Raw genomic sequence first — 24,362 nt, 5'->3', positions numbered from 1 at the left:
TCTGTCTATATTGGGTCTGTCATTCTGAGTTGCCTTGGGTGCTGTTGAGGCTAAAGTTACCACCTCCTTGCTGCCAATCGCTGCAGACATTTTCGTACCATAAGCCATATATACTATATAGCCTATGTCCACATAGAAGTACAAACCAAATCTGTGGCATCGGGGGTTGATGCTTTGCGTCACACGCGAACGCCACGCCACACGTAAAGAGCGTGGTGCGCTCAGCAATTACAAATCACTCAGCAGTTGGCACGCCAAAGAAGCATTGCACTGAAATAATAATTCTCATACCTCCAGTTTCCGAGGTCTATTTACTTTGTACTTCTATGTGGACAGACTGTAAAGTATATGAACATTGGGCTGTTCCAGTTGAAGTCCTTACACCCCCATGGAAGACATGACCTTAATCTTCCACACAGGGAGTGTGAATTTCAAATGGGGTTATACCTGAATGGGTAGCTCCATTTGAAATCTACACCCCCTGTGTGGGAGATTAAGGTCATGTCTTCCACAGGGGGTGCATGGATTTCAACTGGACTAGCCCATTTTGTAAATTGGCTCACCTTATGACAATGGATTTGCACGGTTCAGGTCTTTTACAAAATAAAATAAAACTTACTACATTTAGTACAGTAGTAATACTACACACATGAACTCACATATATATACTGTAAAAGTAGAAATTTTCGAGGTTTTTATTTTCGCTAATTTCGCAAGTGGACATAAAATCGCTAAAATAAAAACTCGCGAAAATAAACTTTTGCATTAGGTTTCTATTGTATCAATATCAAAACCGCGAAATTTAATTCTCGTGCAATTGACAAAATCTTCAAAATCGCGAAAATATCTTCTCGCGAAAATATTGACTTTTACAGTAGTTGCATGTTTTTGATATACAGGTAGAACCTTTCGGGGGGTCACTCAAATATAAAAGTGCTATCCATCCTCAATAAGCCCTAAAAACAGACTAAATGGCAAAAGCCCGTAAAGGTAGTAAATTTGCTACCTAAATGTCGCAAAAACTGTCAACATTGTAATACCCTAAATGGAGTAATATAATATATTTTTAGATCATGATGTAAAAAATTTATTTTAACAGGTAGCCTATGTCTTGGACTAGGAGCTTGTGAAGATTTTAAGATCTAATGTTAATCACACCATTCTTCCAAATAAATGGTTTGTAAAATGTTACCCTGAATGGTGATTTATGAGGTTCATAAAAGAGGTCCCTAAGTGGTTGATATAGCCAAAAATGGCACCCTAAACGGCTGGATGAATAATCTACACCAAGATATAACTTACACTTAACTAGAGAACCTACAGGATAGAAGAACCTTTATGACAGAAGAACCGCTGATGGACTATGTATTCTCCACAAAGCCAGACCGGGCTTCCTGGCCCTGCCGGTGGAACATCTACTACTTAAATCTTGGCACTCGCACTCCGATTCATACCAGATCACTTGTGCTATGAATGTTACAAATATTCATAATTTCCCCCAAACTGTAATAGACTGGAATCATCTCTACATGTACCCCAATCAATTATTCAAATACAAGACTCAACTAGCTTCAGAGCAGCTGCACAACCATACCTAAAACAAGACTAACAAAAAGCACCAAGCTTCTATTCAGGCGCATACCAATTCCTGTTCGCCCTGTTCCACTTGGGAGCATTGTGCAGTACATATTCACACAGCTTCAGATACAGCATTTAAGCAGCTGTAACTTGTCGATACCAGTAATGTACATTGTACATAATGGCAAACATATATTCAGGATCTATTTATATCCTCAAACTAATAAAATGCCTAGGCAAGCTACAGGGCACACAACACTAAATATGCCTCATACTCATAATACAGAATGTTAAAACAAACTAGGCTATTAACCTAACACTGACCATGGAAGTTAAAGAAGAATGAAAAGGAGAGAAGATGAACAAAGAGTCACTTGGTACCCCCAGGATTCAAACCTTAGAACCCTCATGTGCCAAGCACACAAGCACCAACCGGTAGCCATGGGGGCCCGGGGGGGGGGGTACTCAGTACAAATGACCATACGGGGACGTGCTGCAAATATGGGTAGCATTTTCAGCCTCTTGGTATATCAATGACCCCTTTTTCAAAGCATATTTTGGTATATGAATGGGTCCTTTTTTCAAAATTTTCTCAATTTTTTCGAAAAATAGCCCAATTTTTCCTTAATCTAGCCTAAATTTTCCCTAAATTTTGGACAAATTTGTAAAAACTAAGACAATTTGGGTTAAATTCGGCCGAAAATTTTTACTTTTGGTATATAAATGGGTCCAAATTTCTTGAAAAATTGGTATATTTATGGGTCCACTTTCAAATTCTCAGCGGCACGTCCCTACCAAAACCAAACTTGAGTACCCCCCCCCCCCCGGGCATGGGGGTTTCGCTGGCCCGGCCAGGGATTCTGTGCATATGTAGGATATGGGGTGATTGCGTCATGGCATCACACATGGGATGCATGCATGCGCAGTGGTTATAGTACTTGTGGTATTTTTTGGTGTTTACTGGTGTTAGGGTTAACATAGGCCTCAATCTAGGAAAATACATGTTAGTTAACCCTAACACTGATCTTAATATTGTAATAGTGTAAAAATGTTTGTATTTGTATAATTACATGAAATAATCTTTTTTTGTGTATGTGTAGAATCTACCAGTTCTTTGTAAGCAGAATAACATTATCTTTTATATATAAGTGGAATCTTACAATTTTTATAGGTTGAATAGGAGTTTAAAATAAGCCCTATTTGCACCAACAAATTTGCTTGTTGCAATACAACTTTCAAAGTGTGGTGCAAAATTGTGAACCCACATTTCACTGACTTTATGTGTTTGATAGTCACTGCAAACTGCCCTGATTAAAAATGTACAAATAATTTGAAAAAAGAGTCTATAAATTGCATTTAATCAGGTCATCAGTTTCAGTTATTTTCACTTGATGTCCACACAATCCAGTATCATATGGTGTCTAGCCCAGGTATCTTTCTTATTTTACAAGAAATGATGTGCAAGGCTTACATGGCTAGTTGTCACTTTTCTTTATTATTTGTATTTAATATTTAGAGAGTAAAGAGACTGTTCAAAAAGAAGCAAAACACTGAAATGAACTGTTACTTTACATGTGTTCATTTAAGTTCCATAATGCTGTATAATTCTATATAGGCTTATGTTGTCCATAAGTGTCCTAAAAGTTATAGATTTATTTTGATTGTTCTGAGACTGCAATTCAAATTACTCTCAGCATCAAATGAAATTGCACCACAACTTTCAAAGTGGGGTGCAAAAGTGCTCCCCAAGGTAAAACAATTAATTCAAACACTGGGTGGAATCTCATAGCTTATTTATAGATGGCATCAAGTTGCTATGTGGGTGGAATTGCATCCGAATTGGTAGGAGGAATCTGGTTGCTCCCCTTGCTCTTAGGATTTGTAGGAGGATCCTGGTTGCTCTTTTTTGTGGATGGAATCTCATCACTTCAAAGTTCTAACTGGTCATTTTTAGTTGTATCATCTTCATCTTTGTGTCCAGTTTGGTGACGCTTCAGAAGTTTGATACCAGGGAAGGCGAAAATGAGAAGAGCACAGATCAGAAAACAGGCACCAGCCAAGTAGAAAGGGATATCATAGCTACCGGTAGCATCGGCTAGAACACCTGCAAAATCAAAATGTTTTAATAAATTAACAAATTAATATCTCTTAAGTTGAATCTGCACATTTTATGATACAAATTTAAATCTTTGTCAAATATAATTCATTGCAACAACATTCCATTTTGATGATTGTTCTCAGTCATCCAGTTGTAGTTCTCAGTTAAGAGATGATTTAATTCGAAATTTCAACATCCCATTTTGCACATCAAATTTGATTTTCACTGGAAAATTACTGCACGCTCCTTGAAACTCACCTGTTACATATGCACCCAGAATTGATGAGACTCCTATGATTAGTAATATCAATCCTGTACCCGCAGACACCTGCTTAGCACCAACATATTCCTTAGCTATTATCGGTACTGTTGAATTAAACACACCACTTGTAAGACCAAATACTACCGATAGGCATATCAGCACAGGATAACTGTCCGAAACTGGATTTAATGCACTAGATACACCACTTATAACATACACAATCGCGGTCAAAACTGTAGCGCTCATGATGTGATAATCTATGATATAGCCATGCGTCAGTCGGGATAGTAAAGAGCTGATACCGATGGCAGATATTAAGTAGGCAGCATTGATTTCAGATATACCGGAGTGAACAGCTCTTACGGACAAGTAGTGGATGATGATAATATAAGCAACACCATGAAGGAAATAGGCCATCAGTAGAAGCACAAAATAAAAGTTTGTCAGCAGCTTAAAATCAAATAGTTCTAAAAGACTGCAACACTTTGCACAAGCATCGCATTTGGAAGATTTTGGATGAGCATCATTTTGACGTAGTTCAATTTGTGATGAACTGTTTGGTTGTGAGAAATATTTATCTTCAATTGTTTCTTTTGGGTTTGATTCCAGGCCTATTTGAAGTTCGTGAGTACCAGGTGATGAATTGCTGTGAAGTTGATCGGCTCGCGGAGTTGTTAGATCTTGCTCATTAGATACATTCTCCATGCCACTAATATAGTTTAACTCAAAACTAGTTGAATGATTTGCCTTTTGCTTTGGCCTACTAGTTCTGTTTTCAATTTCAAGTTTGGATGGTCTGTAGATAGCAGCACATACGCCCAAATTACCAAGTATAGCTGCCATAATAAGTAAGGCACTTTGCCAGCCATAAAAGTCAATGATAAGTTGTAAAAATGGTGGGATTGCAAATATTCCAACACCAACACCAGCAAATGCAGTTCCATTGGCTCGGGCAAGTCTTTTGTCAAAATAGTAGGTTAGTACGACATATGATGGCTGAAGAGTCAAACCAAATCCAAGGCCTACAAAATAAAGAAAGATAGAGAAAGAAATGTTGGCATAATGTCACATCTGCCACAAAAATACTGCTCATATCCATAAATACCAGACTTGAGTCCTGTTTATCAGGGACAGTCTGTGTAGCTCAGTGGTTAGAGCGCTCCCTCGACAAGCTAGAGGTCTGCAGTTCAAGGCCCTGCACAGGCAGGTATGTCTGGAGTTTTTACTCTGGTATATATACCTATGCGTATCATGAATGTTTCCATTTATAAATACATGTTTAATTGTGCTAGTGTGCGATGCATAATTCTTCTTTCCCCTGTATACCATCTCATATACACTACGCAAAAAAAAAATTTATGGTTAGGAAATTTACCCACTATTAAAATCTAGCGACTAATTTTACATGTTTGCTAAATAATCGCATGCGGGGGATTGTCCTGCTCATTTTGACACCTCAATCACTACCCTACGACACTCCTGAGAAAAGATATGAATGTGTAAGTAACACGAGGTCGAAAAATAAAAATTGCAAAAAGGCCATTCAAGTTTTCAGCATAAAAGAACACAAAACAACAAACATGCAGATAACATTTTTTGTTTACTTGCTGAGCACATTTCCGGCATCATACTGCCGCTTCCAACTTGAGATTAATCTCTTTCTTTACCAGTCTTTCAGTACTTTGTGTGTCCACCATTGGCTTCCCTTACAGCAGCCATGCGGCGTCTCAGTGAATCACCTCTAAAACCATTGAATAGGCTTCTTTGCCATTTTTATCTGTTGACCTCTTGGTACTTAAACATTCATATCTTTTCTCAGTTGTTTTGTAGGGTAGTGTTTGAGGTGTCAAAATGTGCAGGACAATCCCCCGCATGCGATTATGTAGCAAACATACAAAATAAGTTGCTAGATTATAATAGTGGGTATAAATTTCCTAACCATAAAGAAACTTTTTTTGCATAGTTTAGTTTTATTGCTAATGGATTTCAAGACAAACTTTATATACATACCTGCCAAAGCAAATGTGACATAGAGATGCCAGAGACTGGTGGCTTGCGATGCTCCAGTAAATGAAATGCTGGTCAAAATGGTTCCTGCCATGACGACCTGTCTTATGCTGAATCTCTTACATAAGGCACTGCCTAAGGGACCTGTAAGGATAAATAGGAAGATATTAGGGACTGGTCAGAATGGTTCCTGCCATGACGACCTGTCTTATGCTGAATCTCTTACATAAGGCACTGCCTAAGGGACCTGTAAGGATAAATAGGAAGATATTAGGGACTGGTCAGAATGGTTCCTGCCATGACGACCTGTCTTATGCTGAATCTCTTACATAAGGCACTGCCTAAGGGACCTGTAAGAATAAATAGGAAGATATAAGGGACTGGTCAAAATGGTTCCTGCCATGACAACCTGTCTTATGCTGAATCTCTTACATAAGGCACTGCCTAAGGGACCTGTAAGGATAAATAGGAAGATATAAGGGACTGGTCAGAATGGTTCCTGCCATGACAACCTGTCTTATGCTGAATCTCTTACATAAGGCACTGCCTAAGGGACCTGTAAGGATAAATAGGAAGATATAAGGGACTGGTCAAAATGGTTCCTGCCATGACAACCTGTCTTATGCTGAATCTCTTACATAAGGCACTGCCTAAGGGACCTGTAAGGATAAATAGGAAGATATTAGGGACTGGTCAGAATGGTTCCTACCATGACAACTTGTCTTATGCTGATCTTTTACATAAGGCATAGCCTAAGGGACCTGTAAGAATAAATAGGAAGATATAAGGGACTGGTCAAAATAGTTCCTGCCATGACAACCTGTCTTATGCTGAATCTCTTACATATTAAGGCACTGCCTAAGGGACCTGTAAGGATAAATAGGAAGATATTAGGGACTGGTCAGAATGGTTCCTACCATGACAACTTGTCTTATGCTGATCTTTTACATAAGGCATAGCCTAAGGGACCTGTAAGGATAAATAGGAAGATATAAGGGACTGGTCAAAATGGTTCCTGCCCTGACAACTTGTCTTATACTGAATCTCTTACATAAGGCACTGCCTAAGGGACATGTAAGAATAAATAGGAAGATATTAGGGACTGGTCAAAATGGTAAAAGGGGATATATCTGACAGTAAGAACTAACATTTTATGGCAAAGAAATGCTAATCTATTTTGTATGAAAATGTTATAATATGGCTTTAAAGGTGAACCTCATTGAAAATAAAGTTATATATCAATGGAAAGCTTATGATGTCAGGATACTAAAAATTATTTTTTCCGATTTTTTTGATGGCCAATAAAGCTGAAAAATTAAAAAAGGATTGAATTTTTTGTCTTTTTTAAGGCGCCTAAAAAGCACCCAAATCAATCGTCTATGACCTTGAGAATGCTCGTGGACGTAAGCTCAGGGTTCGCAGTCATGTGATCCTAGTCGGAAACATGTAAACAAGACTTGCTTCCTGTACTTTGCAAGCTGCCGGCAAGTCTGATTTTGACAATAAAGCTTGAAATTAGAGGACTCTTCAAGTTGCTGGTTCCTTCTATATATATTAGAAATAATAGAATTATTGTCAACACATAAATTTTCCCGTAAATTTTTGACAAAATCAGTCATAACTGGCTGGGTATAACTGGGTAATTGAGTTTGAATTTCGCGCTGGGATCAATGGGCCATGCGCAAATGCTTGCTGCTACCGTTCATGTCATGGACTGAATAAACATGATCGAATAACAAATTAAATACTTGTTTGTGACATTCCTTATTCTTCATACATTTTAAAATATCTTTAAAAAAAAAAAAAGCCTTGCAGTAATCAAAAACTAATAAAAACTGCCGATTTCATCAAATCCAGCCCATATAAAGGTTTTCATATTTAGCGCATTATGTAATACATTCTTTCCACACAATCGCGATTGAAAGAAACAGATACTCGGGCAGATACTTTTTAGGCTTAGTAGACCGTTATTTGATGGAATTCTGAAATCTGAATAAAATTAAAATATTGTCACTTGTGTCACGATTCTTTAATGATAGTACAATCAGTGTACGGTACTGAAAAAGTGAAACATTCATGTTTTATGGATTACCGAACACGATGCGTAAATTGCAGCAACGGATATGCACAAACACAGCGACTCGCTTCGGGGCTCTCCCCGGTAGCACTTGCGCTGTGTGTATGATGGGGGTGTTTCAGCAGATTTGATCAATCGTTCCCTTATATTTGGAACATTTACAGGAATAAATTTTGCTGATGAAGTAGCAATAAGTTGGAAATATCAGAATGTGAATATCAAATTGGTCATTTTGTCTGCAAGTACAGTACAGTCGCGGATACTGAACACTCGGCGTAGTGAGACTCAGTCAGTCACTGAGCTCATCCCGTATGTATCTATATACGAAGTTCGCTTATCATACATGACCGCCATGACCGGTTGTAAAGCTAAGAAATATTTAAAAAATCCTGTACATGTACCTTATTCTATTCCTTCATTTTCTCATTGTGATAAGTTCATCTCAACTTGGTGTGACGATCTGAACTGGTTCCGGTTCTTCGGCGAATCTTCGCCCTTCGTGCTTTACTATAATGCATATCGTGGATGGCTTGGCCTATCCCAAATCACCCCGGCCAGCACTTTTCCCATTTTTAAATCCACACACTTTATTCAGGAACTTCATTCTTGATTTGATCATGATATTTCCTTCATGTTATTCTTATTTTATTGAAGATATTTTTCATGTAAAGTAAGTTGACAATGACTGAATTCGTGCATTGGCCCGATGCATGCCACAGTAATACACGGACATTGTGTTTACAATCAAACCCGAAGTAACTGTGTGTCCCTGGGCTGCGTCATCAACGAAAAGCGCCCAATTTGACGATTTCGTTTTGTAATTTAGGGGGGGGGGGGTGCCAATATCCAATCTTTGCATGGAGATTATGTCTAGCCTGGTACGCTATGTAAATAAAAAATATTCTTTTCTGCTTCCTGACATCATAAGCTTTCCATTGATATATAACTTTATTTTCAATGAGGTTCACCTTTAAGACTTCGTGATTTAATTAGTCATTTACGTGAATGACTAATTGTTGACTAATCATTAATCAAATTACTAATTGAATGACTAATTATTGATTAATTCGTAATCACATATTAGTCTTTTTATCAATAATTAGTCATTCAATTAGTAATTTAATTAGTAATTCACGTTAATGACTAATTAAATCACGAAGTCTTAAGTCTATGATTCAAATTTGACGATATTTTTGTTTAACAAATTAATCTGCAAGAAATGTTTGGTACATAAACAGTATGTAGCCAGAGGTTTTCAGTGGTATGAAAATCTCAACTTTTTTTGAGAAAAGTGGGGGGATGAGGCTGTGGATCACAAAATGCCCTTTAATAATTAAATTAAATTTTTTTAAATGTTTTGTTGTTGTTGTTTTTTAAAGTTAGGGTCAGGCCTAATTTTACGATCAGTCGGGTTACGCTATAATCAAACAATTTTGTTTGGCCTAACTGCATACTTAAGGCAAGTATATTTTGTACTTGTTCTCAAAATTAGAAAAATAAAATGACATGGGCAATTGTCTAGCAAGGTAACAGCTAGTATATTAATTATGTTTAAAGTTTAATGATATAAAATAATGAGACCTTACCAGCTATGTGTGTTATTCCAACAACCAGCGATGCTATCCATGTGAGTTTTGTTACAGATCCTGGGAATTGTTCTTGCCAAGCCACAATAAACACACCAAATGATGACAACACCCCATCACATAACATACGATTTAAACAACACCCTATTAACACCATCCAGGCCCAGCCTCTGTCTGTATTGGGTCTGTAAGTTGCTACATCATTGCTGCCAATATCTTCAGCCATTTTTGTTGTTTATTGTATTGCCTGCATGTATATGCTATGGGTCATGGTGGACTGAGCTGCATCCATCATGTGCATGCTGCATTCACTTCTCATTCATGTGTGAGATTGGGCAGGTACGCTGTGCTACCCCTGCTCACATGTCATTCCCAAAGTTGTGCAGTGCATGTATATCCAATTGATACCTTGAACTTGAAGTTGACCTATATCCAGGGGCCTATATCTTTGACTGCACTGAGCCATTGATTGCATGCACAGAGACAGGGCACAGAGGTAGCCTATAACAAGAACTGTCTTTAAAAAAGACAACATGGTTGATATAGGAGGAGGGTAGAAGTAGATGAATACTGTAAAACCACTTTATTCGCGAGGTATTTAATTTCGCAAGGACCTTTGATTCGCGAAATTAAATCCTCACACATTTATCACATTGAGAAAATGTGGATTATTGTTTTCTGAATTTGACAACCCAACTCTACCAACTTCATTTCAGAATTAATTTTTGTGAGTGTGACTATGTGACATAATTTTTGTAAGTTATTTACCTTGAAACATCATCAAAATAGCCACATATCATTTTAAGGATCATATACATTCGATAAAGCATTGGACTTTCACATAAATCTCACTAGCATATCAGGAAATAGTTTTATATTTTTGTTGATACATTCACTGCTTACAAAATTGCGAAATATCAGAACCCTAGGCTAGGAACGACCGGACAGAAGGGAAACATGCAGGAAATGGTATTTTGGGGAAAAAAAGTTCTACGGTCAGGACTACCGAGACGGTGGATCAGATGAGGACAAGCAAATAACTTTTTTGTCCTTATTATTAACATTGATCTGGAAAGATTTCAAATAAATCTCAGTATGATAATATAATGGATTATTTATGGATTTATTTAAGCTTTCTTCATACAGGTACAACATTCATTGTCTAACTTTGCTTTCCAAGAAGGCCATATAATTATTCATCAGGAATACAATAAAAGAATCAACATAGGCATGGTGCAAAGAAGATATCTTACCCTTCCCAGAATCCTTTGCAACATGAAGCATCACCTCAATACATCAAATGACACTACTGTACAGGTTCCATTTGTTTGTATGTTGAGAATATACTTGCTAAACATGGGTCGATAGTTGAGAAATTAACATTTTGCAAGGTCTGTTCATTTAGGTACTTTTTGTCACTATCAACCCATGTTGCAATAGAGAGCAAATCGACAGAAAATTGAAATGGAAGAAATGCATTGTGGGAAGTGTAAGATATCTTCTCTGGGATAATACATATTACATTATAAAACTCTATTTAAATGCTCAGAGGCCCAAATTAGCTCAAATTGGAAATGCTCCTTCCCAGGAAAACAGCAGACCAGAAAGTAACATTTAGTAAATGTCAGTTTTTACTATTTCCATATCTGTGGTTTTATTCTGTGGCTTTAAAGATGGACGTTCTTGCATTCCCTCACTGAATTGAATATATGAATTCTTAGGTTAATGTATTGTGTTGACGAGACCCTCCATGTTATCATTTACTGAATATTGTACATTTACACTGTTAAGAACCAATAAAATTGCCTAATGTGTATAAACGCTTTTTAGCTTGGCTTGAGCATTTTGTTTGACCCTGGTCACATCAGGACTCAAGTGCTTCCATACAGAGCAACCGTTTAAACAAGCCGAAATACTAGGTATAATCTTTGTTATATATATCACTATGATAATAAGATAGAGGTATACATGTACTTTTATACTGGAAATAGCCCCCGCTTCTGGCACTTTGTGTATCCACGGGTACTCATGCTCGTCAGGGAACTTTAAAACACCCCCTTTTGCATCTCATTTTTGCGAAATTTTCAGGATAAAAACACCCCTATAGTTTTAGCGATTTCACAAATTTTTTGCCTTTCAATAATGCCCCTTTTTTTCGCTAAAACGCGAACAACATTCCTAAAATACCCTTTTCTGACAGAAACGCGTATAGTATAATGCACGGCACCCGCGGTTGAATGTGTCGTTTATTGATGTGAAGTAATGTGCGCCAAACGGAATAATGAAACTGAGATGAGTTTGTGCATACATGTAGGATTCGTAAATTATATGAAGAAACTACAATTATTTATATACATTTGATACATAAATAAAGAGCACCCTTTTTTCCATTTCACGAACAAGTGGTATGAAAATTACCCTTTTTTGTGTGTTTCGCGAATTGTGTTTCTTTATCTGAAAATACCCCTAATTTCGCGAAAATTTTGACGAGCATGAGTACCCGCAGATCACTGAGTGCCGGAACCAGGAGATAGCCACTGCCTGGTCATCATTTGCTTTAAATTGCCATCTTGACAAGAAAAGTCGTTTTACAACACATAATTATATATTTTAACCAACTTATATATTCATAATAAAGACAAAAATATGGTACACAAAAATTACATAAAATTAGAAGAAACAAATTATTCCATGCTGATTCACTACAGACATTTCTTTACATATGCTTTTCATCTTAGTTGTTTCATGTTTTAAATAAAAAATATAAATGAAATAATATTAGGTATTGCATTTAGCCCTAAATCACTAAAAGCTTGCTTAGCAAACAATTAAACACAAGCTAACATAAATAGAGCAAAGAACTTTGTATATTGCATTCAACTTCAGCTTGTGAAATTGAAGGATATAAAAAATGTGACCCATTCTGACACAACCAGGAACAAGTCACAATCTTTGATATTTCATAATTTGAATAAAAATGTATGCACTAAACAATAAGCTTTAAAATGATACCAAAATTATATACATAGCATCAATACTTTTCAAGATATGGATAATTTTATAAATGATACCTTCATATTTGTGCACAATTGCTATTCTGAGTAATGGGCTAATTAGTTTCCTGCCTTATGCATGATTGAATAGCTATTATCATAGTTCAATTGTTAATTATTGATTAAATAAACCTTGTTTTAATAAGTACTTCCAAGGATTTGAAAGTCAATTTAGTCCTACAGTCAAATACCATGATGAAATTAAGAATTCCAAAATTTGATTTTTTTTATGCGAATGTCATCTTTAAAGGCCTGTAACTCAAAAACATGTCTGGCGACTTGTTCTGTGTTTTGACCATCCATCACAAAGGGGTCATAATGTTGGTAGAAATAGTTCTGAGATACATGTATGATCCATTGAATCTTTCAATAAATAACAGAAAACAAATAATTTCTCAACATATTTGTTGATTTTTTGCTACCTTCTTAACATGCAATAATATACATAATGGTGTATTATTAGCTATTATTTTAAAGCTTCTTTTGAGGAGAATTTGTCTGTCCAATATCTCAAAAAGTGAAAAGGCCAACATTACAGCCCATTGTGGCGGATGGTCACAAATAATATTTATACAGATTAAGGGATTGGATAGCAACATTTGCACAGTATTTTTGTGGGACATGAGAGCACATCAGATATATCGAAATGCGTTCTGAATATGAGGAATGTCCTTCTTATATCACTGAATAATTTTGATTTCTTGAAATTCGCGATATAATACAAATTTGATTCCCGGGATTTGATTATCTAATATTCAAAATTGATATTTTTTTCATTTAAAAGACCTCAAAGTAAACTTAACAAATTTAATGATATGTACTTAAAGTGTCTGCAGCTACATACACTTTAAGTACATATCAATAGATATATAAAATTTATTCAGAGGACTGTTAAAATATCAAAAATGTAAAAAATTTTAAATTTTGATAATTTGCCATAAAATTTGTATCATATCGCGAATTAAAAAAAATCCAAATAATTTGATATCAGAAGGACATTCCTTGTATTCAAAATGCAATTCCATTTGTCTGATGTGCTCTCATGTCCCACAAAAAATACTGTGCAAATGTTGATATCTGATCCCTTGGCAATGACAGGTTATTTTCTAGTCAGTCAATATCCTGTTAAGGGATCTAGAATGAGCGTTTATTGCGTTTCGACACTATTTTTGTGGGACATGAGAGCACCTCAGGCGTGTCGAATTGCATTCTGAATACGAAGCATGTCTTTCTGATATCAAATAATTTTCATTTTTGAAATTCACGATATAATACAAATTTTATGACAAATTATTAAAATTTGATATTTTTCACATTTTTGATATATAACAGTCCTCGAAATAAATTTTATAAATCTAATGATATATTCTTAAAGTGTATGTAGCTGGGAGGAAAAGCCGACGATCAATTGAAAATTTTGATCTTTTATATTGAAGATATGGATTTTTTTCCCAAAAATACCTTTTTTTTTTTGGTGTTTTAGGAAAAAATCCATATCTTCAATACGAAAGGTCAAAATTTTCAATTGATCATCGGCTTTTCATCCCACCTACATACACTTTAAGTATAAATCATCAGATTTATAAAGTTTACTTCAAGTGTTATACTGTTAAATATCAAAAATATCAATTTTTAATGATTTGCCATAAAATGTGTATTACATTGCGAATTTCAAAAAATCAAAATTATTTGATATCAGAAGGACATTCTTCATATTCAGAATGCAATTCGATATGTCTGATGTGCTCTAATGTCCCACAATAAATACTGTCCAAACGTTCATACCCCTTCCCTTAAAGACATAGAATTAAAACCAGAGAACCAGGGCACAAAATTGGGGGTATTAATGGTTTGCTTGAAATGCACTCGAAACTTATCAGTACTACTTGTGCGTGATAATAGACATGCTTCATGGCATGATGCACTGACTGCGTCTAAGGAGTACCGCAAGTGTTATAGTGTGATCACAGTTTTTTGTTCGTTTCCGTGTGCAGTCGGTAAGGACCCAAATACCCCCAATTTTTTTCAATTTTTTAACCATTTGTTTTTGTGACAAACACTAGATTTCTAGAGTGCCTCCTCTACCACCCCAAACATGATTTTACACCCTTAGCAACCCCCATCAGATAAAAGTGATGATATTATATGAAAGAGATCTAGCTCAGTCAATTTCCATGGCAATGTTAACTTGTCCGATAAGATCTCTAGTACTGGGGCTGGATATAATGAAGATATCAGGCTCCTGTTGTTGTTGTTGTTGTTGTCGTTGTTGTTGTTGTTGTTGGATATATGTAGACAGAGGATGTACAAAGATGAGGGATGAGCACACCATGAAGCAGGTGCCTGCTACATAGAATGGAATGTCATAGCTACCAGTCACATCTACCAAGATACCTGCAAGGAGAAAAGAATGAGAGAACAAAACATGAATATCGTATGATAAAAATGTTTTAAAAACCTGTTGTACAAGCCTTGCCAACCCACTTGTTGTTGTTTTTGTTGTTGTTGCTGCTGTATCATGTAAACTCAAGCGGATTGATGGGCTATTCCAGAAAATAGATGCACACCCCCTATAGAGGAGTTCGGATATCCGGACTTTTTGTCCAGTCGTGACTGTTGGAAATCCAGACTTTTAAAGTACCCAAAAGCAAACAAATCCGGGAGAGAAAAATATGAGAGCTCATTTTCAACATTTCCGTGATTTTTCCTTCATTTGATTGGATTTCCAAGCTTTTTCCAGTAACATTGGCAACTGGAAATCCAGTCGTTCAGAAAGCAAACTTGGAAACCGGACATTTTTTGATTGAAAATTTACTCCTCTATAGGGGGTGTGCACCTATTTTCTGGAATAGCCCGATCAGTGGATTGATTTTGACTGGAAAAATTTGACAGATTGTTGTGAATTTTTGGGGTCATTTAAGACATTAAAAAAAGGTCAGTCTCCTGTAGACAAGCTTTTTTTCTCTTCACCTTAGTGAGAATTTTGTTGAGAGGAATGTAGCAAATTGAGCTAAATTGTTGTAATACAGTGAGGTTACCCGTGACGCAGGATTTTTTTTTTGGGGGTGCTGATTTTGAAAAAGTGGACTTTTTTTTCAAAGGGGGGCGATTTTGTAAAAGTGGACTTTCTTCCCAAATGTGGACCTTTTTGACAAAAAGAGCATAAAAAACCTCATTTTTTGCTCGCTACGCTTGCAAATTCTTACATTTTGGGACTTTTTGTATACTTTTGCAAATTTGGGGAGGTGCAGTCGCACCCCCCGCACCCCCCCTGCGTACGGGCCTGCCAGTGGCGTGTCCAGGGGGTGCTTTGTTAAAAATCATGCAAAATCCTCTGTTTTTGGTGATTTTAGCCATTAAGCACCCCGCATAACTCTGAAAGCCCCTCTGAGCCCCCCCCCAGGAACAGATCCTGGACATGCTGGTGGTATAACTGTTGACAACTTGTGCCACAAGAACCAGGAACTGCCATTTTATAGTGCCCTCTGTTGAATACATACAATTTGGTTATTGAATGTAATACCTTCCAGCTCTAGAGGGGATAAGTAGGGTATATAATGAGTTGACAGGGGTGGTGGCCAAGATTTTTTTTCCTGGAGCTAAGTGTGTCTTACATAATGTGTCCAGTCTGTCCTTGTCCCATTTTGTCTTGTATTGTCTTGCCTTTGTATTGTTTTATATTTGCTGATTTTAAAACAAGAATATTTGTAAGTTTGCTTTTTAAATTTAAATTTATTTATGGCCTCACCATTGGTTTAACATGAAATCACAGAATTTTCACAAACAATTACAAATTTGCAGTATGTTTTTGTCATTCTAAATCCACTGGAGTCGGAGAGTTAACTCCACTGCACTGTAAGAGTATTCTTGCATTACCAATGGTTAAAAACGTAGCCAGCCAATCTGGATCACTACCAAATTGAACGAGGCTGTCGTGGCCATCATTTTTTGGCAATGTTTATGATATTTTTTTTCCAAAACTACCAAAGCTGATGGACAAATTATGAAACATGTTATCATAGATTTTAAAATTACCTCCCATAAATTGAAGTAATCTCAATGCAAATAATTGAGCATTTTGTATCAAAATGTTTGTTATTATGTCTACACCTTAGAATCAAATGTTTCATTGCTGTTCAGTCAATTAAAGTGTAGTTATGTAACAGTATATAAACAATAAACTCACCAGCTACATTAGATCCGATAGTCACACCCGACCCCAGAACGAGATGCATCAATCCCACACCACCGGACACACGCTGAATACCAACATACTCCTTAGCAATGATGGGTACGGTTGAGTTAAACACACCGCTAGATAATCCCACGAGTATCGAGAGAACCACAAGCCCCACATAATTGTCTGTCACAGGGTTCAGGATGCAAGATATGGAGCATACAATGTATGCTATGGCAGTGAGAACCGTCGCTGACATTAATTGGTAGTCAATTATGTAACCGTGCATGATTCTGGATAAGAATGAACTAATGCCGATAACTGAGACTAAAAATGCGGAATGTAAGTGGTGGTGACCAGCGTCTACCGCCCTCGCTGGAAGAAACAGGATGACTATTGCGTAGGCAAACCCTAGCAGAAAGGTTGCGAGTATTAATAGGGAGAAGTAAATGTCTTTCAAGAGTTTGAAATCAAAGGATTCCAAAATGCTTGCGAAAAAGTCAGCAATACCACCGCATTTTTTGGTGCAGCTTCTGTCTTCAGCATCATCTTGTAATTTCAGTGTTTTGTTTCCTCCATTTCTATTTTTAATCTCAAGAGGTGTTTCTCGATAGAGGGCAGCACATATCCCCATATTACCGACTAATCCAGCAATTATGAGAAGCGCCCCCTGCCATCCAAATTTGTCTATGAGGTGTTGAAACAATGGGGATAAGACGAAAATGCCTACTCCTGCACCGGCGTAAGAGATTCCATTTGCTCTGGCGAGTAACTTGTCAAAGTAATAGGTGATGATAACTGAGCTGGGTTGAATAGTTATTGCTAGTCCAAGACCTGAAAATGAAACACAAGAAAGGAAAAACTAGTTGTACCAACGCAAATATAAATCGCTGGGATAAATCAGTCTCAGGTATATAGTAACCCCCTGTCCCTGCTACCCTGGCTCGAAAATACCAGGACAGGGGGAAGAAACAAGAAATTTTGACTTCATGCCACTAACATACACTTGTGTAGCATGGATCCTCATGGTCCAGCAAAAATGTGGCAACAGCTCAAATGCGTTTACAAGGGCAAACCTGGTGTTTGGGGTAGTGCAATAATTATGTGTACCCCCGGGGTGGTGAATTCTCAAAGTGGTTGGCCAAAAATCGCTTGCCCCCCCCTTTGGCCGTGCCAAAAATCTTTGTACCCTGTAATGACGTGCAAAAAAAACTTTGCCCCCTCCTTTTGATGTGCAAAAACATCTTTGCCCCCCTCCTTACACATGCAAGATTTTGGGGAACCTGAAACTAAAACCTATGCGAGCGCAGCGAGCAGGAAATTTTGCAAATTTGAAATTTGAATGTTTTCCTACACCTTTTAGGGCGTAATATAGAAACAGTGCCCAAAATATCTGTGCCAAAAATCGCTTGCCCCCCCACCCCTTTTGACCTGCCAAAAATTGCTTTGCCCCCCCATACACATAATTATTACACCACCCCTTATTGTCATAGGCATTCATTTTCAATTTTGAGGGGTAACAGGCAATAGAAGAAAATGTAACAGTTATTTCCTCATTATGTTACAATGCTTTTTTAGTCAAACAATAATTAAATGAGCTTATTATGAATACAATAAACACTGATAATAAACATTCATTGCTGAATTTTGTCACAAAAGGCATATGTTCCTATTTACCTAACACTACATGGGGTATTGTTTCTGAGATTTGTTTACATGTATAAATATTATAATATTGGCTTTTTGCCACAAATCTTTTGGCAGCTAAACCTTAGATCATAAATTTACATTTGTTCAATTTCAGATCATGAATACCACTGACATTTTTAAATTGACCAATATCATGCTACTCCTAGTTTCATGGCCACTGATTGTTTTAATAGTTTGTCAATTTGTTTTACATTTTTTTCACACATTACTTTATTTTGCTCACTTTCAGTTTTTAACTTATCCATTCAAATCCAACAAAAATCTAACAAACCAAAATCACTGCTCATGCATGCATCCCATGTGATGGGATAATGCAATCACCGTATTAGTCATATATCTTTGTCAAGTTAATAATAGAGCATATCACTCTTAAATATAAAACAGTAAGAAAAGTTTTTTCTTGAGATGTTGGTCAAGACATGTACATTTTGGCATTTTGACAATGCTATGATTATTTTAACTTGAGTACCTTTCACATTGAAATGTTGTTTTTCAAATAAAACCTACCTGCCAAAGCAAAAGTGACATAGAGATGCCAAAGACTGGTGGCTTGTGATGCTCCAACAAATGAAACACTAGTCAGAATGGTTCCTGCCATGACCACCTGTCTTATGCTGAATCTCTTACATAAGGCACTGCCTAACGGACCTGTAAGACAAAATAGGAATAAGGGACTGATCAGATTAAGACAACTTCGGATGCCTGCTCTCAGGTGATGCTCTCACTTGCATGGTAAAGGTGAAGGTTACAAACAGTGTTCGAAATAAGGAAAAATAAATGGTTGTCCCACGGACAACCAGGTTACCATTTCTGGTTGTCCGTCTAAGTTTTTGGTTGTCTGTAGGCCTACACTCTCAGAACATTGGATAAAAAATGAATGGGCAGAAAACAGTTGGTTAAAAAATGCCCAACAATGGTTAAGATTCTTGAAGTTGGGCAAAATACAGTTTAATACATGGTTGGTCAAACCTGTCAATATGGTATTTACACAATGTTGGTTAAAAAACATCCTTTTCCGCCAATAAAGTTGGGCAAAGTATGGTTTTGCCCAACCATGGTCACATGGTGTTCCTTTGCGAACTGTGATTGGTCATTGTGTTGGGCAAAAATGCATTTCAGAAAACAAGATGGCCGATATGAGTGGCTTGCTGCAAAGCTGTGGATCGGGATCTTCAAGATCTGTTGGAGACATTTGAAGGTAGGAAATTATATTATAAAGTATATCATTTTATCGGGTATAACACTTAGTTTAAGTGTATGCGAGGCGAGACTGTGAGCAAGACTTACGATGCTTTGTCGGCGACAACTACCACAACCGGTAAGCTTAAGCTTAAGCTTACCGGTTGTGGTGGTAGCTGTCGTCGATAAAGCATCGTATGTCTTGCTCAGTCTGGCCTCGCACACACTTAAACTAAGTGTTATACCCGATAAAATGTTTATAATATAATTTCCTACCTTCAAATGTCTCCAATTGGTTAAAATATGAACAATGAAATGAACTTCCCATTTACAGTGTTTAACCAACTATTGGTTATATTTTGCCCATTTTGCCCAACATGCTTTACCCAACTGGTTGGTTACCGTAATGTTAACCAGTAGTTGGTCAATGTTTTTAACCAACCTGTGGTTATATTGTTAACCAACCCAGGTTGGTTAACAATATAACCAACTGTTGGGCTGTTCACCTGTAAATACATGGTTGGTTAAAATTTTAACCAAGTTGGTTAAAATTTTTAACCAATGTTCTGAGAGTGTACAAAGGTGACTTTTGGCTACAGATTTATGGTTGTCCGGCGGACAACCGAATCAGTATTTTTGGTTGTCCTGCGATTTTTTTAGTTGTCCCGGGCGAACGGACAACCAAAATTTCGAACCCTGGTTACAAACCTGTGTTCAGAGGCCAGAGTACCAATTTCTCTTTCAAACTATATTGCCAGACGACTCCATATAATGTTGCTGCAGGGAGCCAAACAAAATGAAGAAAATTGCTATTTCATTCCCGATTTCATTCCAGTGCCTGTATGCCTAATACGTGTATTAGCTTGCCGATCATCATGATTATTGGCAGAACACCATGCAGGTGGGATGTACAAACAAGATGTAGCAATAGCTAGCAATATGCACACAGTTTATTTTACGTCACTGATTCAGTGATTGAATGATACCCATGCAAGCGATGTGTTTCAGCCATCACTCGATCTGTGAACTCAGAATAAAATCGGAGATAAAAACTTAAATTTTACTGTAATGGTACATGGTATTTTAGTACACCACTGGACATTACAATCATGCAAAAAGTAGAAAATCAAGAAAAATTGAGGGCGTCCCTGTGGAGCAAATCACACATTATAGTTTTAACTAGACCATTTCACTTCCAAGTCAGTATTATTCTAAGTAAGGGTCGGTTCATAGTGCATATTCGAAGACGAATATTCGGCTTCGAATACTTTTTGTGACGTCAAAATATATACGGCAACGAATAAAATATGAGTTGAATCGGATTAAATATCGCGCAACTGATAGCGAGATACTTATTGATTTATATGAAAGGCTCGAGCCTCACCTGAATATCGTTCGAAGAACGATGATTTCAAAAATCCCCAATGAAAATTAAAGGATCTGGAATGAGCGTTTTGAGCGTTTCGACAGTATTTTTGTGGGACATGAGAGCACATCAGACATATCGAATTACATTATGAATACTGAAGAATGTCTTTCTGATATCAAATAATTTTCATTTTTTGAAATACGATATAATACAAATTTTATGACAAATTATTAGAATGTGATATTTTTCACATATTGATATATAACAGTCCTCAAGTAAATATTATAAATCTAATGATATTTCCTTAAAGTGTATGTAGCTGGGAGGAAAAGCCGGCGATCAATTGAAAATTTTGCCCTTTCATATTGAAGATATGGATTTTTTGGTGACTCAAATTTATGTATAGGCTTGCCACTTTTATTTAAGCTATAATTCGCCACTCTTTCTGATTAATAAGTCTAAAGACCAGCCCAAAATACCTCAAATAGTTTCTGTATTTTACCGAACTCATTAGGGTTACACAAATGGCGCATTGATTTAGTGGTGTGCCCCCTTATTAGTGCGGTACAAAAGTACCCATTTTTATATGATTAGTAATGTTTTATGCAAATAATATGATATTTAGGCTTACAAACATAACCTAAATGTACAAGTGAATGTATCCATATTAACGTAGCTCTATTTAAATCGACTGATGCAGAAAAAAGTCTAACTCCAAATTCAGATTTATGCCTCCACCCCGGTTTTACATAAATAATGTTTGGCCCCAGTTCTAGGTCCCCATATGCATCTGCCCCTGGCAGAGGACGTGTGAGGGTCCGGGTGGTAAATCATTGGTTATTGATATAAAATGCGTTTGCCATGGAAGTTCACCCATTTTTTTTATTTTGTTCCGAATAAAGATGTAATGCGTTGTTATCAGTCAAATTCATAATTATAATTAATAATTAAGAGGGCAAAATAAGTAATATGTAGGAATGGATATATAGCGCTTTGCAATGAATCTCTTCATAAACTATGCAGAACAACCAAAACCACGAGCGTTGGTACCCTATCATTGCGTGTTCTTTTAAAATAAATTCTTGTTTATTTCTATAATTTGTGAATCAGGCATTAAAACACACTTAGGCCCTAGCAATGTAGGCCTACACAAGTTCGAACGAGACTTTTTATCTTTTGACGCGTATTTCGGTCAAATGCCAAAATTGATTGCTCAATGAATCATGAAATGAGAGCAATACTACTTTGATGATACCGATCTCAAGTGGATATCAGCCAATGAAAAAAGTATTCACCGGAAATATATTTGTGGGAGTTGAATTTTGTTGAACTCGACAGATATATATTTGGTGGGTCACCGTGGGTGGTCTCATATATAACACTTGTGAGGGCTGTCATATTTGTCGTCGCTTCAATCATATCTTATGATATTTATATATTTATTTATTTATATATTTATTTATTTATTTATTTATTTATTTATTTATATTAATAAATAAATTAATTAATTAATTAATTAATTAATTAATTAATTAATTTATATATATTTATATATATATATATTTATTTATTTATTTATTTATTTATTTATTTATTTATTTATTTATTTATTTATTTATTTATTTATTTATTTATCTATTACTCATTCATTTCTTGATTTGCTTTGCAGTTGAAACCTACAAGAAGGTATGGGTCAACCTCCGCGCCCGTTACAGGCAGGTCGTAAATACCCCGAAAAGCAAATCTTTTTGACTCCTATTCAGGTCAGGGGCGTAACCAGACCTGACCTTCCGGGGGCAAGATTGAAAAATTTCCCAATTTCTGATCAAAAGTTTTAGTATTTATATTCTAGAGAAGCGCTCGCTTGAGTCGGTGGGGTTCAGGGATCCAGGGACAAAGCCCAGGCGGGGTCAAGGGGCTGAGCGCCATGAAGCTCCTGGTTTTTGGCATATTAGAAAATATCAGTGTTTCAGAGTACAAATTTCACAATGAAATTAGTAGGCCTATAGATCTTCTTCTCTCTTTCTTTCCCTTTTCTCTTCTCCCTTGAGTCCCTTCCCCCCTTTTCCCCTCTTTTTTTCTTTTCTTCTTTCCCCTTTCTCTTCCCTCTTTGTTCTTCCTTCTTTTCTCTCTTTCCCCCTTCCCCCCTCCCAATTTTTGACTCTTCTTCCAGGTTTTTTGTGTCCGGGGCAGCTTGCACCCTGCCCCCACTGGTTACGCCACTGCTCCTATTTAGACCCATTTATACAGACATTAAATCATGACAATAGTTCAATGGAGTTTACCTATTATGATTTTATTAAAGGCCCTTTCAGTGATTTCACAGGAACATTAAAAAAAAATGGAAATTTGTCAGAGTTGCTTAGAAATAAAGAATAAGTCTACAGAATTTCATTAAACCACTTTTCCCTGAATACATCGACAAATTAGTCAAAAACAGAAGTTTTAGAAAGGTTTTCTACTTCAACTCTGAGAAAATCGAGATTTTCGTACAGTGCGCCACTAATCGACTGGAAAAACTTCCTAGTCCAGTGTTTCTAACACGGGGAAGTAGAGTCTAAATTGATTTAAAACAGACGCTTTTAAGCTACAATTTTGTAGTAGAAAACAAAATAAGCAATTAAAGATCACCGAGGCAAACTAACGGTCAATTCAAATATGAAAAACAGTTAAAATTGTGTATTTTGTTTAAAATAGTAGCTACTGATGTAATAAGTAGTACAAACAATACGCAACGCGTGTTGGTACGTGGAGAGTGAGCTTCTTTCGAGTCGAGTCGGACTTTTGTACTGTCAGTATCAAAAGTCCAGAATCATGCAAATGCTTTATTTTGTCTAAAATACACGGCTTTCGATCGAACCACTAGCAGGCTATGTTAGCACATCTATGCCAATTACAAAGGTACCAAAATCTGAATTTTGATGATTTTACGATCGTCCGGATGAGCAAATCACTGAATGGGCCTTTAACTTCGTTTAAAAGAAATTCTCTAAATTTTGCTTACCTTGGTCAACGGGCAATACTTGTTAACAGTCAGACAACGCTATGAATTGTAGAAATATATCTTTCTCCGGTTCATAGTTTTATATTCGAAGCCGCATATATTTTGACGCCCAAAACGTATTCGAAGCCGAATATTCGCCTTCGAATATTCACTTTGAACCAGCCTTTAATCTTTCAAGAACCTGTACATTTAACATGTTTAAGAGTACACCTCTTATTGTTTTCATCAGAATAAAGTTTTTTTAAGATGACAACCAAAACTT

At 36.6% G+C, this 24,362-nt stretch overlaps 2 protein-coding genes across 3 annotated transcripts in view; one reads left to right on the top strand and one right to left on the bottom strand.

The window, feature by feature from the left end:
• LOC140135720 (uncharacterized) overlaps window positions 1-24,362 on the top strand; it is a 233,856-nt gene that overhangs the window by 175,722 nt on the left and 33,772 nt on the right. The window lies entirely within an intron of this gene.
• The window catches only part of LOC140168019 (uncharacterized), a 33,186-nt gene that overhangs the window by 7,200 nt on the left and 1,624 nt on the right, over window positions 1-24,362 (bottom strand). Inside the window, exons 2-4 of the mRNA XM_072191326.1 lie at window positions 5,949-6,089; window positions 3,935-4,960; window positions 3,509-3,682 (exon numbers count right to left, since the gene is read on the bottom strand). Of these exons, the coding sequence (XP_072047427.1) occupies window positions 3,509-3,682; window positions 3,935-4,960; window positions 5,949-6,089 (1,341 nt within the window). The remainder of the gene's footprint in view (window positions 1-3,508; window positions 3,683-3,934; window positions 4,961-5,948; window positions 6,090-24,362) is intronic.

The sequence above is a fragment of the Amphiura filiformis genome, chromosome 1 (assembly GCF_039555335.1).
Source record: "Amphiura filiformis chromosome 1, Afil_fr2py, whole genome shotgun sequence".
In the NCBI taxonomy this organism is placed as follows: Eukaryota; Metazoa; Echinodermata; class Ophiuroidea; order Amphilepidida; family Amphiuridae; genus Amphiura; species Amphiura filiformis.
Note: the sequence above shows the minus strand (reverse complement) of the source record. Positions and strands in the feature narration are given on the sequence as shown.